The 18789-nt window shown below is 38.4% G+C and overlaps 3 protein-coding genes across 4 annotated transcripts; 2 read left to right on the top strand and 1 right to left on the bottom strand.

The window, feature by feature from the left end:
* The first annotated feature begins 104 nt into the window (after positions 1-104).
* LOC122777167 (P2Y purinoceptor 1-like) lies at positions 105-9780 on the top strand. Of its 2 annotated transcripts, none has more exons than XM_044038205.1 (3): positions 105-1375; positions 7518-7594; positions 7933-9780. In XM_044038205.1, the coding sequence occupies exon 3, from the start codon at positions 7968-7970 to the stop codon at positions 8823-8825; it is 858 nt and encodes a 285-aa protein (XP_043894140.1). In that variant the 5' UTR covers positions 105-1375; positions 7518-7594; positions 7933-7967; the 3' UTR covers positions 8826-9780. The 2 variants fall into 2 exon arrangements, with proteins under 2 accessions (XP_043894140.1, XP_043894139.1); XM_044038204.1 differs by having other exon boundaries at positions 105-1380.
* LOC122777169 (P2Y purinoceptor 1-like) lies at positions 5173-6689 on the top strand. Its single transcript, XM_044038206.1, has one exon. It carries the CDS (start codon positions 5462-5464, stop codon positions 6422-6424), a length of 963 nt encoding a protein of 320 aa, XP_043894141.1. The 5' UTR covers positions 5173-5461; the 3' UTR covers positions 6425-6689.
* A 57-nt stretch (positions 9781-9837) lies between the features above and the next one.
* Positions 9838-14577, bottom strand: LOC122777166 (UDP-glucuronosyltransferase 2B17-like). The gene is made up of 2 exons (XM_044038203.1): positions 14431-14577; positions 9838-11886 (listed from the first exon to the last, which is right to left on the bottom strand). The coding sequence occupies exon 2, from the start codon at positions 11882-11884 to the stop codon at positions 10274-10276; it is 1611 nt and encodes a 536-aa protein (XP_043894138.1). The 5' UTR covers positions 11885-11886; positions 14431-14577; the 3' UTR covers positions 9838-10273.
* Between the last annotated feature and the right edge of the window lie 4212 nt (positions 14578-18789).

Here is an 18789-nt window from a genome sequence, read left to right as displayed (position 1 = left end):
CATGGAACTCCGAAACATTGGAGACTAAAATACTAATGGGTGATCAGAACAGGAAGAAAAAGAAGACAAAGTGACAGATAAAACAAAACAGATAAGTAAATGAAAACATAAAAGTAAGTTATTAAATAAATAAATAAATAAATAAACAAATAAATAGCTGAGCTGTATTCTTGGGGAGACCACAAAGAAGAGCATTACAGTAATCAAGTCTACAAGTAATAAAAACATGTATTAATGTATGAGTTGGCCAGAAAGAGAAACTGTAATGCTTTGGCAATGTTTTTCAGATCATAAAAATAAGTTTTGATGCATTTTTTTATGTGTGCTTCAAAGTTCAAATCCACGTATAAAATGACACCAAGGTTGTTTGGTGACTTGTTTGGCCAGATTTAGCGCCAACACAAAGTTTCTCTGTGGCTTTCAGGGCCAATAACTAACACCTCGGTTTTGTCCTAATTGAGCTGGTTTTGCCCAATCCATAGTTTGTTTAAAATGGCATCAATTGTCTCTGTGTCATCAGGAGACGCGGCAATGTCAATCTAAGTGTCCTCGGCATAGCTATGGGAATGTTATGTTATGCCTTACCGAGAAGTAACCGGTAGATATGAAAAAGGATGGACCTAAATTTGAACCTTGGGGAACAGTTCGGCATTGCTCGATTTGATTCCTGTGTTGGACGTCATGCTCATGACCCTTCCATTGACGACACTCGGTGTCAATGTAATATTTAGTATCGACTCAACTCGCTTGGAACCTCATCAGAACAGGTGATAAAAAGTGCCAAAAAAAAGTACCTGTTGTGGTACTATCACTGGTGGAAAAGCAAAAAGCCTAATTACTATGACCTTTTAGTTATTTATTGTAGCGGAAATAGGCTTAGATATAGGATTATGAGCCTATGTGTTGTTTTTTGTAATCTGGCAGTAAGGGGGAGCTAGTGAGTGACATGTGTATAGATTGTGACAGAAGCGTCCATGAAGAAGAGGCTACTCGCTGCTCAACGAGACTTCTAGCATGTGTACCGCGCGCAAGTTCGTGGGAAAATTTAGCGGACAGCGGTTGAAAACCGTCTCTGTCAAACTAATTATGTTCCATCGCAGATTCAAATTGTAAAAACTGCGTTGCGTATGGGAAATAATATTGTAGCAAGACTGAGCAACCTGCTAAAACGTCCTGTACGACTCGGACCGGAAGTTACCTCACTTTCCAGAGACTACGTCACGGCCAGGTAGAGAAGTGAAACCTCTGTCGTCCAGGATGGAAAACTCGTTCGACAGTTGAAGGTGTAGAGGTGGATGTGTACGGCTGAGGTATTTCCCCACCATGGTCATCCTTTCAAGCAGCAGTCCACAATTATCTCCGTGGAGCGTCTCTGGTGAGGTGAGTGGAGGCATTGTGTGTTAGTGTGTGTGTCAGGCCTGTTCACAGATGAATACATGTGTGTTTCTGTGTACTCAGTCTGTTTGATCATATTATATCCATATGTTAAATATAGTTTTATTTTTTCCATCAGAAAATAACATCATCTTGTTGACTCAGAAGAGAAAAGTTATTGTGACAACGGGATCTCGTTCTATATTGGCTTATAAACCACTCCTGTAAAATACAGCCAAGGTGATTTATGTCAAACCGAAACAGTTTCATTTCATAATAACACGGTAGAGAGATAATGCTTAGCTTAGCTTGAAAACATTTCAAAACTGTTAATTTATATTTTCATATTGTTCATTTCTAAAATAATGTTATTGGGTGTGTGTGTGTGTGTGTGGTAGGATTCCCTTGTTGGGCAATACATGAAAACAACAGATGGACTGTTTTTTGATTGTGTTTATGTTGGAAGCAGCAAGGGATTTGTCTAGTTTTGTGAGACTGAAATCTGCCTGTGTTTTAGCTCCATCAGACGCATGTAACTGGAAACAGTTACAGAGATGGATAGTCCGATGTGCAGTTCCTGAGAATACAATAACATTTTATTTTTCCACATTTGAAACTATAGTAATGAAATGTTTCGGCTTCTATTTCCAGGGCTGCTGTTGACACTTTTCCTCTAATTACTTATTTCCTATAGAATGATAACCAACATTGCATTTCTTCATGTAATAATCCACCATCAATTGTATGATAAATGTGATGAGTCATGTAAAATACTTTGATTAAATGTAGCCTATAATTATCAAAAATGTAGGCAAGGCAACTTCATATAGCAGATTTTAGCACAAGGTAATTCAAAGTGCTTTACATAAAATAAGATGAAAATACAACAAGTCAACATATAGCGTCTGGGACAAAATACAGAAGTAGCACAAATACAGCATGTAAAAATGACAGGCTTAAATGAAAATGATATCAATTCTATACAATTGGCCATGCAGGAAATAAATGAAAGCTATCCCATCGATTTACATAACAATCAGTTGATAAATGTGATGAATATCACTTTCTAACATTACTACTAGGGCAGCCAAATGATAAAATATGGAGAATTTCACATAAATTGCAGTGAAACAATAATGCTATTTTAATTGTGTTCATGTGAATGTTACTTATTAGAGCTGTCTTTTTGTTCTTTGGGGATTTTCCTTTTCATTTTAGGGATTTGGTTGCATTAATAGGTCCACATAATTGATTAGTTTAAAACAAAAACCATCAAGAAATCAATTGGTAGATTATTGTCTACATATATGTTGTCCCATTGATGGAGGATTTATATAACATGATGATACTGAAATACTTCATTTTCTTTGTCACTTACGCATTCAGCCTGTCGCCAATATTCTGCCACGCCACATCCCTCGCTTTATTGATTGCCGCGGTATTGCCCTTCTTTCGGATTATGTGGCTGTAATCCTCATATACCTCCATGAGGAGAACATCTCTGCACGCTCTTTTCCCTTGCTTTTCGGCATTTTTGACAGTTTCCGCGCTCGACTAGAATGGGCTTTTTATTTTCCCTGTGGGCGTGCACAAGTTGAGGCTTAACAGGTGAGGCTTGACTAAGCGTCAGTTGGAGCCAGCTGATTTCACTTGATGGAACAACTTGGAGCTAGATTGGGAGGTAGAACTTAGTCAAGCTTCAAGCTTACACCTAAGTCTGGCAATTCTTAGCTACGTTGATGGAATACTCCCCAGGCCTTTGAGCATGATAGATTGCAGAGACAACACTCATGGGCTGACAAACAGACTCCTCAGTTTCTCATTTGAGAGGCCTGGTTTCCTATATAAATGTAAAATTATTGGCAGGGACAGCAGTTCCTGTGTTCTCACCTCTCCATCTCTCATATTTGTTGCTGTGTCCCTTGGCAGCCATCCATATCTCTCTACTCTCTCATCACCAAATGAAGTCCTTTCTCTTCTTGATCAACTTTCCCACTTCAATCCAGAGTGCTGTGTTTCCTTCAGGTCAGAAGGATCTGAGCTGTGAGGTCAACAGCATCACTGAACATGAGGGCCACAGAGATTTCTTCTCTTCACTGTTGCCTCGTGTTTGCTCATTGTGTGAACTGTTAGTCTTCTTTCTTTCTTAATGTGAATCCAGCCTTAGTTTGTAGGGTCATGGCTTCATGTATAAAGTACACCAATCTGATAGGATTCTTTTTGAAGGTGTGTACTGATCTAGTCTAGCTACACTACATCTCCATTTGAGACTGAGTAGGAGTCTGGAAATGGTGTTGTTGCCTCCCCACTTTCAGACTTTTATGAAGATAGTTTCTAGAGACATTTACTTTGCTAACAGGAAATATATATTAAAGAGCGCATTAATTCTAATCTTTTCTTTTTTTTAAATAATAATTTGTTTAACATAAATTCCACAGAATGGCACAGACCTTTTGTGTTGACATGTTTTCTGATGGGACTGATGCAACTTTGAACTGGTGCAGTTTTGTGTGTGATGACATTTATTTATTTATTTCTATTGTATATTTAGCTCTAAATAATTCTGTACAGATGACTCGTCTTTACAATCTAATATTTTGCATACGTCCTGCAGTTGTACTTTGGGTGTAGCTGAATATACTGTATATAGTCATCTTGTAAATACTGTGGCTTCTCAAATGTTTTCTTACTTTTATTATTTCAACTATTCCTTTTAATTTTAATACACAGCCCAATGTATGTTTGTGAGAAAATTAAGCAACTAAATTTTTTTTTTTGTTACTGTTATCTGTTGGACTGAAGATGTTTCCTTTGAAGAAATAGTTTCTGTTGAGGCTTCAGAATTTTAGTTTTAATCATTTTGATCACCTTTGGGGAATTCATGATAATAAGTGTAGGTTGTGGGACATTATTTTCTATTATTATTATTATTATTATTATTATTATTATTATTATTATTATTATTATTATTAGAACTGGCTAAAATTATACTGCACTTATGCATATTTTGCAGTCAATTAATGAATCCAATATGAAACATTTTGGGGAAAAAAGTTTAAATGTTCTTGCATCATTGTGAGAGGTATATGATTTTCTTTACCAGAATTCATGGCAAAATATCTTAACAGTTGAGAGGTTTACACATTTTGGTGCAAAATGCACATGGTTACGAGTGCTGCACAGTATATATTTAGATTAATTATCAGCTACTGAAGCATGCAAACTCAGGCCAAACAATGTATAACTGTCCTTATTTGTAATATATACACTCGTTTTTTTGTTAAAGAACCTAAATCTGTGATCAAGAGTTCTGAGCAAACATAGGATCTGCCATGAATGGTCTAATGGAGTCTACAGTGCTCATCAGATAAGTTGGGGGTCTTGAGTGCCTGCATGGAAATAAACACATTGGCACCTGCCTCATACTGTACAACTGCTGCTGCAAGCTCTCAAGTTTGCAAACGCTGTGCAAAGTGTAGTAATGAAGCAGGAAGTTCACAGAATTTCTGTTACAGGATACAGATGAGTTTCACTACACTACACTTCACTTCCCTTTTTATTTATTTTTTAAAAGGTGGACATGCATGTATAAATAAAAAATCACATAGTGGTCATTTTAGAGAATACTAACACTTGAGCTGAGTATAGATTCACAATAGGTGACTGACCTTACTATTTAATTATATTTAATTAAATGAAAACAAATTGCATGTTCTTCTCGTTTGTGTGTGGGTTTTCTCTGGATTCCTCCGACAGTCCAAAAACATGCAGATTTAGAGATTAGGCAAATTGGACACTCTAAATTGGCCGTTGTTTGTGGCCCTGTGATGGATAGCGTTTTTTTCTCTAGTTTCTTACCAGATTGATTCACGTGCTGCAGTATGAGGCTCCTGTCAATGCTCGCTCGTGTTACTTCCCCTGCCTGTTTTTTACAACCTATCGCATCTTCACATGTCTACCCCTACGCTCAGTTATTTATTCATCTCTGCTCAAGTCACATTACTGCACCAGCTGCCTGTGTGAAACCACCTAACGTACGAAAGCTGTTTCCTGGAGTCTTTTTTATGTTAATATTGTCAAGAAGACAATGAATAGGACAAGTTGTCCTCGTGTCAGCTTTGAATTTACGAGCAAATTCCTGCCTCCTGTTTTAATCTTAGTATTCATTGTTGGCCTGGTTGCTAATGGATGGGGGTTGAAGTCATTGCTACACAACTGGAGGAAACTGGGGAACGTCAATGTGTTTGTTCTCAACCTTGGACTCGCAGATGTTTTGTATCTGCTCACACTTCCATTTTTGATGGTTTACTACTTTCGAAGGAGTGAATGGATCTTTGGAGCTACATTCTGCAAGATGACAAGATTCTGCTTCAACCTGAATTTATATGGCACCATTGGATTCCTTACTTGCATTAGTGTGTACCGGTACTTGGCTATTGTTCATCCAATGAAAGTGTTAGGAAGAGTAACTGTCAAGCATTCAGTCACTGTTTCAGTCCTGGTTTGGCTGTTGGTGGGTGTTCAAAGTCTTCCAGACATGTTCTACCCAAAGTCTGGAAACAATGCTTGGAAGTGCTATGAGACCACCCATGATGACTTTGTCGAAGACTATCTGAAATACAGCCTTGGGTGGACATTGACTGGCTTTTGTATCCCATTCCTGATCACACTGGGCTGTTATGGACATGTAATCGTCATACTCTGCTCTAAAAATACCACTGACAATATACTGAGAGAAAAATGCTTGAAGTTGTTGTTTATTTTGATCCTTCTGTTCTCAATTTGTTACATTCCCTATCATTTATTCAAGAACCTAAATCTGTGGTCAAGAGTTCTGCTAAAACAGAGGATCTGCCATGAATGGTCTAATGGAGTCTACATTGCTCATCAGATAAGTCGGGGCCTTGTGTGTCTGAACAGTGCTCTCAATCCTCTGATTTACCTGCATGGAAGTAAAGATATTGGCACACAGCTCGTACAGCTGCTGCAGCGAGCTCGTCGAGCTTTCAGGCTGCTGTCAGTCACTTCTGCTCAATCTGTCAGGACGTAATTGTCATGTAAACTTTACAACATATCTGACTGTAGAAGATCATAGTTTATATCCCTCACATTGCCAATAACATGCTCATAAAATTGCCTCAATCAGTTCTTGATGTGTGCCTGTAAAGCCTTACAGAGTGTAACAAGACCACATTTGTGGTTGTGTTGTTAATGCAGGAAGTTCACTGAGCTTTCAATTACAGTATGCAGATTGTGTAAGTTTCACTTTAAGTTTTCAACGGTTTGTAGTTGTAAATAAACCTTTTCCCCCCGAATATAATTGGTTTATGTAAGATTCATATCTGCAAAGGAAACTCTTATCAAATGTTGTCACTCATTTTATGATACAAACACACAGTAAGATTTTCAATATGGGCACGACCCATTTACAGCTTACTACATGTGACTATTATTAAAATAGTATTTTATTCTCGATGGTGAAGCTTCATCCTGAAATGTGTTAGAATTTAGAGTAATACTGGGATCTATAATGTCCAATCCATGTAAGCAGCTAATGTCGTGCATAAATGAACAGTTTTGCATATTTCTTTTGATGTGATGAGCAATGAGCGTAACTCATTGTACCTAACCCCCCCCGGTTTTGCAAGCAGACTCTTGCAGTTTGCTAATTTAGACTTGAGATGAAATTTAGACTCATTCCAAAACAACTGTTCAATTCTTTAGCTTCTCACTTGTCCTACACAGTTTGTACAACGGCATTTTACATATTTAGTAATGCATAGAATATTTTTAACTGGAGAAATCACTCGGAGACTGCAAACATCTGACAAGGCTACCCCAGTTTTCAGAAGTGTGAATACACAATACCCCCAAATTAAACCACTTCTTAATTAGGCCATGAAATAAATCCCCAGAAAATCGTTCATTTTTTGAGACAGACAGAACACTAACTTAGCTAAAAATATAGCCTCCTTGGCAGAGGTAATAAATATTGTCATCATTGTTGTTGTTTTTACTACTTTTGTGAAACAGTAAATCTGTTAAATATCATTAGCTTCTTTGGAGAATGACTTTACTGAACTTGTTATTTTCAGTTTTTTGTGCTCACAAAGGCTTGGTCATTGTTTTCTCCCCTGTTATAGGAACTCATCACCACCAGAGGGAGACTCGTACCTTCCTACATGATAAAGCACCTGTAGCACCCAAAAATGAATCAAATGTGAGTACTTTGCATGCTAATGCCTAAGGAATTTCATAATGTGAGTAAATGAAACAACACATGAAAACATGGGGTTTAAAAAATGGAGTCTTGAAGACGAGAAAGTGACACAAACTGGGCATGAGCTGTACTGTAGATCTGTAATCCGCATGTGCACATCACATCCTCAGACTTCACACAGCAGGGTCTTAAACAGGAACTCGTTTAGTTTCACCTCTTATAGGACAGAGCATTCACGTAGAAAACAATAGATAGTGAGGACAGAATGAATAAAACCACCTGTGCTAAAATAACCATGGGGTTTGAATACACATTCCTGCCTTCTGTGTATCTCTTAGTATTTATCATTGGCCTCATTGCAAATGGATGGGGAATGAAATCCTTGCCACGGAAATGGAAGAAACTGGGAAACATCAATGTGTTTGTTTTTAACCTTGGACTTGCAAATATTTTGTATCTGCCCACGCTTCCATTTTTGGTGAATTATTACTTTCGAAGGAGTGAATGGATCTTTGGAGCTACTTTCTGCAAGATAACAAGATTCTGCTTCAACCTGAATTTATATGGCACCATCGAGTTCCTTACTTGTATCAGTGTGTACAGGTACCTGGCTATTGTTCATCCTTTGAAAGTATTGGGAAGAATAACTGTCAAGCATTCGGTCGCTGTCTCAGTCCTGGTTTGGCTGTTGGTGGGTGTCCAAAGTCTTCCAGACATGTTCTACTCCAAAACCAAAAAGGGCCAAAACAAATGCTATCACACCACTTCTACATACTATGTTGAGGATTATCTGAAATACAGCCTTGGATGGACACTGACTGGATTTTGTATCCCATTCCTCATCACACTGGGCTGTTACGGACATGTGATTGTTGTAGTCTTCCGCAAAAATACCACTGACAAGATACTCAAACAAAGAATCTTAAGGTTTTTGTTCATCTTGATTGTCCTTTTCTCAGTTTGTTACATCCCCTATCACGTATTGAAGAATCTCACCCTCACATCAAGAGTTCTGCAAAAACAGAGGATCTGCCATGGATGGTCCAATGGAGTCCACATTGCTCATCAGATAAGTCGAGGCCTTGTGTGTTTGAACAGTGCTCTCAACCCTCTGGTTTACCTGCATGTCAGTGAGGACATTCCTGATCAGTTCAGACGGCTGCTGCAGCGAGTCTCTCACATGTTCAACTTTTCGCCCGTGGCACAAAATGCACCCGAAGTTCAAATTTAGTGAATAGGTTGGTCAGCTGCTCAAAATGAGTGAAATGTTTTCAGTTCAAGTGTTGTTCATGAGCCTGTTGCCACATGTTGTCAAAACTCTCAAATAAGAAGAAAGAAAATGAGAGAGTCCACAGCTCTTAAATTGTCACTCTTCAAGCTAGAACAGGTTGTGGGAATGACAAGAATGACATGTTGTTTAAAGTGTTTAAATGTTATTTAACACGTATCCACTCATGTTCAGTGCAATACTACTATGGCTCATTTACAAACAATGTTTTTAGTAGTTTCTAGACTTTTTTGTGGTTTAACATCAAACATAAAAGCAGAGCTCTGACCCAGTTTCTTTTACAAAGAATAGAAGAGGAAGTGCATCAATTTAGAAGAAGAAAAAATAATCTACCGTTGATGCGTCCTATTTTAATTTAAGTGCCACCAAAGCAGATGTCTTGTTCTCATGCCAATGTAACGGATGCATACAAGTAAAGCCTGTTATGCTTAAATCCAAATCTCAAACAAACAAACCCCTACCTTTCTTTTAAATCACGGTACTCTTCTTTGGTCTGGTTATCATTGTTATCATATCATCTGGGTGACTGTTCTAACCCTGCAGATTTTTTGGATCTGATCAAAACCCCAATTTTGGTTGCTTAACTACTTAGACAAATTGACCTTTGGAGCCAGATGTGTGATAAATAGATTTTTCCCTCAAAATGCCTTTGCAGGACAATTGTGTGTGCACACACTGTAACTAGAATAGGGTTTGTCTCACTTGAATTACAGAGGAAACCTGTAAACTATGATAGATTTTTACAGCTGACTTGGTACAATCCAAATTCTCTAATAACAAAGCTGTTTTTCTTGCACCATTAGACTTCTTACTTTTATTTTATTTTTTTCACTAATACATACCCAAGTTGTAATTATTCTTCACTCAGCTTTCTTTAAACTTTTCCAGGCAAGAACAATGTATTAAAAGGGGAAAACAACACTTTGTAAAATAAATTCAGTATTCACGTTCATGATGGCTGTTGATTCTCTTTATTGTCTTTAAAAAAATGTTTTGACCGTTTTTCACACTAAGAATACAAATATATTAAAGTAAGAAGGATTTAGCAACATCTATTGATGAAGTTGCATGTTGCAGATAAATATCTTTCACCTGCCAAGCATGTAAGAGAACAGTCATCAGAACTTAAGTGATCATTAAAACTCAAAAGGTGTTTAGTTTGTCCATTAAAAACATGAAAACAACAATTCATATATTCAGGTGATACTCACTACTCACAGCATCACAATATTTAATATTCCCTTTCTGCCAAATTGAATTCATTTCTGTTTAAGTCTTACCCACTGGAGCTTAAATCTTATTCTCATTTAGAACTTGTGTATAATATAAAATTCCTTCCTAAAGTTCAACAGTTGTTTCTATTTATCTCACTACAGTCTGTTAATTTTCATCTATTCACTCTTGGATTTGTTTTTTGATATTTTAGTCGATACAAAACGTCCAATTAAACATTTACAGAAAGCCCAGACCAGTGTTACAATTAACAGACCAAATGCTCCAAAAACTGCCATCACATCTAGACCGTGGTAGGCATACCAGGGCATCTTGTATGACTCTGTGCGCAGATGTGCTGCTCCTTTGTGCCTCATGACAAACTCCACCCAGAACATGGCACTCTCTAACGGTTTCATCGGTTTGTCCTGGTGAAGCTCTGAGAGTTTCATCATATTTTGTTTGTAGGGATTCTTTGGGTCCAGAAAATTCTTAAGAGCACTTGTCAGAGTGTCAACATCCAAAGTTGTCACTTCAACAATCTCTGCTACTCCCCGAGCCCTTAAACGCACCATGTTATCATACTGGTCGAAGATAAGAGGCATTCCCAGAACTGGGACACCATGGTAGATGGCCTCATAAATGCCATTAGTACCCCCGTGTGTCATAAAAGCCTTGGTTTTGGGGTGACCGAGTAGATCATTTTGAGGCAGCCATTCCACCAACATGGTATTGTTTCCCAGTGTGTCTGGACGTTTGCCGTTGTGTCGCCACACAAATTTCTGGGGGAGGTTGGCAAATGCTGAGGCGATGATCTCTGATAGCTCAGGGCCAATGTCATTCAGCAGGGTCCCCAGAGTCATGATGACCACGCCGTGTTCTCCAGAACTCTGCACAAATTCTTCTAAATCTTTTGGAAGAGATTTAGCGGGCTTACCCTGGAACCCTCCAATGTAGATGACATTGGGCATGGTGGGCCGAGGGAACTCAAATATAAAGTCTACTCGCATCAGCCATAGATCTGCTCCTTGCATGAGAGACATGAGGTCGACGTCTTTTCCAAAATATTTATCACACACGGCCTGGTAAGGTGGACTTGCGACATAGTAGTACATGTAAACCAGTGCGCTATGATAGACTATATTATTGATTCTTTGAAAGATGTCCATCTTGTCAGAGTAACTGGAGAACAGTTGAGGGATGTAGGACAGAGGAGAAGGAGCGAAGGCAAAGTGAGCATCTCCATTTAAAATCCAACGTACATTAAAAACCAAGGGGAGTTGAAGGTAGTGTGCCACCAGCACACCACCTGGAAATACTGGGTCAGTCAGGAAAACATCATATCTGGTTTTCTTCAGCTCCTCTACCATCGTCTTATTCTCAAAAATATCGATGACCAGTTTTGCCACAATTCTCTGGTTCTCATACATCATTGTGAACAGATGGTTGTAGAAGTCCAGAAATGCCCATAATGAGCCTTTATTTTGATTGATCTCTAATGACCTCTTCAAGAAATTGGTCATGAAGGACTGACTCTCTAAGTTTTGGGCCTGCTCCTGGGGGACGGTAATGGAGCTGTAGTGGGGTGAGAATTCAGAAACGTACCAGCTCGTGTTTGAGCGTAGGACTGTGATTTCATGGCCCCGAGAATGAAGCTCCTCCACCAGGATTTTCATGTTAAGCCAGTGGCTCCCATCAACGGGGTAGACCAGCACTTTTCCACCATTACACCTGGAGAACAGAGTTGCTGAAAAGAGCAGAATGACTGCCAGAGCTGGATATGACCCCATTCCTGTAACAGAAACACAGAACTTACCAAACAGATCTGTACACGCCACACATTATCCCACATATTTACACAATGATTTTCATATTCTCCATTGATTGAGCAGCTCATTCATTTAGATGAATGTTTTAATAATCTGACAAATAAGCTGCATGTCACACCAATGCCGCTGGTTGTTTTATGGACATTTCACAGTCAATGTGTGCACACAAAATTAAACTGGAATGGCAGCTTATCAACATGAGACGCTGTGTGAGTCATATTTGGTGGAGGTGTATGAAAGATGTATACTTGTCATAAAGTACATGTTGCCATGACTAATGAAAACCCCCTTAAGAGGAAAAAAACTAGAATAGAGTTGGACAATAAATGTCAAGTGCCCTCAACTATTGCAAGGCTTTAGTGTACAAAACTCCCCAATTGATAAGGCTGCTAATATCAGGAAGACTTTACAGGATTCCACTCATCACACTTTTGCTCTCTTTTTTCTTCTTTGTTTTATTTAGAAGATTGATGCAATGTGAACAGCCAGGTGAAAAACCTTTAAACACAAAAAAATACCATTTTAATAAATGAAACCAAGATAAATACACTCAGTGAAACACCTGAGAATTAAGTTCTCAGTTCCCAAATTCTCAATACCCAGAAATAAACCTTGTAAATAAGTGGCAAATAATCTAGCAATATCTTAAATAAACAAGTTAAATACAGAAACCACATGCAATACTTTCTCAGTGTGGAATTTGTCTTGACCTCATGATTTTAACCATGCAATAAAGTAATCATCTTTTAATACATAACATTTAAATTCCATTCAGCTCACATGATTTTAAAAGGCATTAGTTTTAACTGTATTTAACTACCATGAAATACTTTTTAACTATATTTCCCAACATGGTTTTAGCCACTAACATGTATAGTTCACTTGCAAACAATGCAACAACAAGGCCCAGTTACATCCAAGAAAATGCAACAAGCTCATTGGCTGCGTCTTCCTTGAACGCTTTGTTTTTGCACAAAACAGTCTTGGTGTTTCAGTCCAAACCACCAGATCTCATGCTGCTTGCTCCCACTGCTGCTTTGTAGTGATTCTGTGTGTGTGTGTGACTCCAAACCCACTTGATTAGTAAATCACCTGCACCTGGTGCACTCAGCCTGGAGGAGCATGGCCCACAGTTCAGCTCAACAATAAATGCTTTAAAATGTTTTTGCTGTAGGCAGAGCATTTTAGAGATGGAGATATGGAATTTTTGACCAGTGGGAATGTGGTGGAGTATGAGCGTATTTACCGGCATAGGGATGACACGTTACTTCCCGCAATCCCACTTACTACAGCTTTAAACTAAATCCTTAAATTGGACACTTGGTGTGATTGTGAGAGTGGATGGTTGTTTGTCTCAATGTGACCCTGTGATGGACTGAGGACTGTGTAATTCACCTTTCGGATAAAGTGGTAGAAGATGGATAGATGGATGGATAAAACCCATGTTTTGAGAGTGTTTTGCAGAATACAGAAAGAGAGGGAATTGAACTAAGAGCTGCATAGAAGACAATGACAAATACATGGTAGCTTGAAACTACATTTTAACTGTCTTCCACTGAATTATGTCCCTTGTTCACTTTTCTTTGTAGTGTACGTCTGTGAAGGTTCTCAGTCATCCAGGTCGTAATCTTCAGGTTCAGGTTACCAACGGGACTTGCTTTAATTAGGGTGAAAAGGGAGGGATCACCACATTTTACACTGGGGATTTAACCCTTTTTATGTGTTAGTATGACTTTTTGACATGTGCTGATGGTTTGGTACAGACAGTGAATTTATAACATCTTGCACTGCACGTTGTCTGGATTTGTTGGGGGGGGGATGGACTTGTTCAGATTCCTGAAGAAGACTATGTGTTTTATGTTTCCTTGCCAGAGTGTTGCTGTTTCAATTTCCAGGTGGTTCAAATTACCATTATTGTCTTGGAAGTTCTGTGCTATGCAGATACTGTACATCTGTAGGTAGTAGTACTTTGTTTCTCAATACAATATTTTGCTCAAAAGTGTTAAAAAAAAAAGAAGAAGTAGTAAGTCTTGTCATAAAGTAGCTATAGTATGAGAAATATCAAAAGTGAATATGACCAAACTGATGACAAATCATGTACTCTCAAAACATTATTTGGATCATTACCACAGGGTAACTGTGAAACTGTGTTCATAGGATGTGGCAAAAGAAACATAGCCCTGATGCCCATTTTCACTGAGTTGTGGTCTAAGCCTGGCATCAAATGTCATGAAAAAGCAGTTCAGTATGATGAAAAAACATTTAGAGAGTTTGTGGTTCTCCATGTTACTAAACAAGAAATATGGTTTCATGTAGCACATAGTGAAGCCACTGTGTTGCATGATGAAACCGTTTTTTTTTCCTGCCATCCTGTTTACCTATTAAAACTGTAAAATTGTGACATCTGTCTAAAGAATTGATGCATTAAAACCACATAATGGATGCAAAATGTAAAAACAACAACAACAACAAACTAAATAAATAAAAATGAAGAAGCTAGTCCTTACCTCAGACCTGTGCAGCTACAGTCTACAGCGAGTCTTTGACTTCTCACCCAGACCCAGGAAAATCCAATGTTTTATGTTATCATGCAACAGTGCTGCTCAGAATAGTGAATGTGTAACTTCACTTGTCCCTACTGCCCACTCTGCTGCCTGTTTTGAGAAAAAAAGGACAGAAGAATTTAGCCATACAGGCAACTCCTCTAAAATCTCTCCGCCCAGACTTTCTCCTGTTACAGCCATCGGTTTGTTTGCCAGGCACATCTGGAGATCATTTTAGTAACGTGTAGTACTCATGACTTTGTGGAACATAAAATGGTTTTGAAACTCACAACATGTCTAATGTGTATTAATAGACATTTATTCTTTACAGCAATGAATGTTAACTTCAATGTTAACTTAAAGGTCCCTCACCCTCTCCCCTTATTCTGGCACTCATAGACGTCACTGATGTGGTCAATTATCCCCCACCCTAGAATCTCATCTCAGGAACAATAGAACCCAGACTGGAAGGAACCATGTTGTGTGTATGGGGTCTTTGATCACTTGTAATTGAATCAATCACTTATGATTGAATTTGGCCATTCAGTGGTTCCCTCTTCTGTCACTCCAGAGTGTCTCCTCAAAACCTCAGAACTGCATTGACTCAAATCCTGAGCCCATGTTAACCATTCATTCTTGATATTACCTTGTTGGGATTTTATTTTCGTAGCGAAGGATCTAATCTCTCTAGGTAACATTTATACCCTCAACCTCTAAGTTGAAAAGAAATTTTGAAGAAAAGATTGAGGGGAGCGTGACAGGCGGGACAACTCATACAGTGATTTATTTATCTGTATAAACCACTGTATGAGTTGTCCCGCCTCTAGTTGAATAGTAATAGTATTTCAATTCAGGGGGGGCATGAAAAAATGTCTGTCCCCTGGGGTGGGAGGGGGTTAGACCTTTATCTTAATCTAAAATAAATTTTAGATTCCTTTGCAGCAGAATTCACTCCTTAAACTGTTGCTAAAGGTAATTAATTGGTTAAATATTTAAATCAATTGGAGTCAGATAAAATAGTTAATTATTATTAATTATAAGAATAAATAATTGCTTTACTTTGGAAAAACCTCATCTTAGTTCCGGAAAGACAGAATATGCATTGAGGAGATACACAAGTGTCTCTAAATATTTCCTCCCCTACATTACTATTAAAAATAAGAAATGGTCAAATCTGCTATTGTCCATTGTTGTAAAATGCAGATTAAACCTGCTGTTACCACAACCTGAGCAGCTCCAGACATACAGAAGACACACCACATGGGTCACACATACACACATCCATCCATCTTCTACCACTTTATCCTCCACATGAAGTTTGTGGGGGGAGACATAGAGCGATAGGCAAGGTCATACCCTGTCCATCACAGGGCACATTCACACATTAGTTACGTAAATTCTTCCTTCCTTTATGATTCTCTCTTTGGGGGATCATCAGCCTAAATTCTCACCCTATCCCTGTCATCGCAGGCCTCATCACCCCTGAAACTCGCAGTCACCACCCACTCCGCCCTGCCTGCACTCTCTTCTTCATCTCTCTTGTCCACTGTCCTTTGCTTTGGACGGTTGGCCTACTAACCAATGCAACACAGTGTCCGAGGTGTTCATTAATCAAATGGAATAACAGACAGGTTTTATTTTTTAATATTGTAAATCAGGCTGTTCCCTCCGGAGTTGTCACGGACCATTATGTCTAACTCCGCTTACAACACATTTGACCTTTGCTTCAATGAAACATTCATACAAATGACTGCTCAGACATGAAATCATTCAGTTTAAAGGGAAGCCTAACTGATTTTATTTTCACTGAAAGGTAAAAGATTATTTTTCTCCTTCTGCTGTGCCAGGTTTCAACTTTGTGCGACTGGGGAGCAATGTTCAGCGGGTTGTACTGTATGTCTCCAAGAACTCCATTAGCTGTGCAGTAAGCCTTAAACCATCACCAATTAGAATAAACAATGAACTTGTTTAATGAAGAGGCCACCCCCTAAAAGGTTTTGCTCAGATTAAGTGTACGAGTGAATATGTATTTTATAACGAGACTGTCCTTAAAAAAAAATTGTTCATCATAAACTACAGTTCAGGTTTCACTATAGCCACTTGCTGTAGAAATAATGGGCATTTTTTTAAACCATAACATACTATACATGAAAAAAAGTGAGAGATTTATGAATAAATTAGGTGGAATTCAAAATATGGTCCATTTTGTTGAAGCACTTGAACCTCTCAAAATGAAATTCACTGCAGGAAAACAACCTCATTTTAGGTTAATGAATGATTTGGTGAATGAATGAATGAATGAATGAATGAATGATACTGTGAACACTCAACTCCAATAAGTACTATGGTTGCTTACTCATGTAGTAATGTACTTCCTATGTACATAAGATTTATATTCCAGTGTGACATTAGTGCATTTAAACTCTTAAACGTCCATTCTTGACTAAAAATTTGAAACAAACCTATGCATGACTTCATATTCTGAACTAAACTTGTATTTCAGACTGTGTGTGTTGTAGGACTAGTGATTGTGGTATATAGGTGTAAATGTTGCCGTGCCTCTTTGTGCAACAACAATTTCCTCCTTAGCGACCTTTGTACTGGTTATGTTGCGTCCTCTGAGAGCTTTGATACTCTCCCTCTTGATGTGTGCATGTAGTGAACTCTGGCCCTGGCAAACATTAAAGGCCAAACCCAGTGTGCTGCTATCATATGTCCATGTGTCTTGACAAGAGAGGCCTCACATTGGTTGGGGAAGGTTGAGATTCCTTTGGCGTTGGGGCTCAGTTCCTTTAAAAAGAACGTCAGTTCACGTAGTCGTGTGTCGACTGTGTCGATGGTTTAGATCCGCTCTGCTGGTGGCTTCGTTGGAGTGTAGCACAGAATGGAGCTTCCCCATCTGGAACATATGAAGCTCTGCAGTCGTGACAGTGCAGGTGAGAACTACAGACCATAGACTGTATACTGTATATTCAAAATGAGGAGAGTACATTTGGTGTCATATAACACTGTACTATGTGCAGAAGTCAGGTAACCTCAGCGCAAAGAGCAATATAGGAAATTAGAGTTCAGAGAGTAAAACTTGGTTTGCTTGTTGTCATTGCCTCTCTTGTCTATTATCAAGTCTTATTCTGCCTCTGTTTTGTTGTTGTGAAGAAAAATGATCTGACATTATTTGTAATTTGTCAAATAGGCAAAGGTGTCAGTCCTGACTGTGTTTGGAGCAGTAGAATTCACTACTGAAACTTTTTTTGTGGGTCCTTCTTTGAGTGTTCAGCCATACTCCAACCTGTTTGCAACCAGCTCACTTTTTCAGTACAGATGTTGCTGTTGCTCAATACAATGCTCTACTGTATCTATCGTCATCACTTCCTGTGTGCAACAGGGGCACACAGGATCCAAATAACACAGAGAGCGCAGACTGATGCTACAAACTGCAAACTGCAAACAAGAGAGTTGCCTCTGAGAACCTGTCTGCTGTGTAATATATACTCACGGCCATGTGTGTATTTACACAGTATTGACAAGAATGGAGCAGTAAAAACTCAGCACACACAAGTCTGTTTGGGAGGACATGCATAACTCCTGCCTGAGCAAATGTCCACAAACAGAGTCGTCGTCTTATCTCACAGTGTTTGAACTTACTCCAAAAACAGGAAAAACTGCTCATTACTGTTTTATCAGCACCCTGTTAATCACTGCCCAAGAGAAAACTAGAATATTCCCATTGGGGATTAATGGAATGAGTGAAAATAAGGTTAAAGAGATTTGAAACTAAGATTTCGTTTTCTGTGAAAGTTACAGCAGATTTTCATTTGTATGTTGTTGACAACAATTGCTATTTGAGGCTATTTGCTTGTGTTCTTGGAGAGTTGATGTGTATCTGGAAGTAACTTGAGTTCAAAATAAATTATATTTACTTGTGGAAGGAAACCAAGAACATTTTCTTCAAGGAAAGATTTGACATTTGGGGAATTAGTCTTTTTCTAGGAATTCACTGGCAAGTCTGATACTATTCTCACATCAAGAGAAAAAAAGAGATCTGTCTTGCACAATACAGCACATTTAGTTATTACAGATAATAATAATAATTGCATTATTTGTTATTCTGAAATATTCATTTTGCATGTATTTTTTATATTTTCAGTGTATTTTGATGTTATTTTTATTACACATTTTAATACAATAGTGCATCAACTAATATCCACTCAACCACCAATTTAATAATAACATTTATTCAGGGGATTTCCATTCACTTTCCACCCACAGAGGGTGCTCACATCTCATGTGAGGAGCTTATGAACAGCTTTTAATGAATTGCAG

Source organism: Solea senegalensis, linkage group LG11 (assembly GCF_019176455.1).
Source record: "Solea senegalensis isolate Sse05_10M linkage group LG11, IFAPA_SoseM_1, whole genome shotgun sequence".
Taxonomy (NCBI): Eukaryota; Metazoa; Chordata; class Actinopteri; order Pleuronectiformes; family Soleidae; genus Solea; species Solea senegalensis.
The sequence above is the reverse complement of the archived record's forward strand: the minus strand, read 5'-3'. Positions and strand labels throughout refer to the sequence as shown.

Coding starts and splice junctions, on each gene's coding strand:
- LOC122777169 (XM_044038206.1), top strand. CDS start 5,462: ATGAATAGGACAAGTTGTCCTCGTGTCAGCTTTGAATTTACGAGCAAA.
- LOC122777167 (XM_044038205.1), top strand. CDS start 7,968: ATGAAATCCTTGCCACGGAAATGGAAGAAACTGGGAAACATCAATGTG.
- LOC122777166 (XM_044038203.1), bottom strand. CDS start 11,884: ATGGGGTCATATCCAGCTCTGGCAGTCATTCTGCTCTTTTCAGCAACT.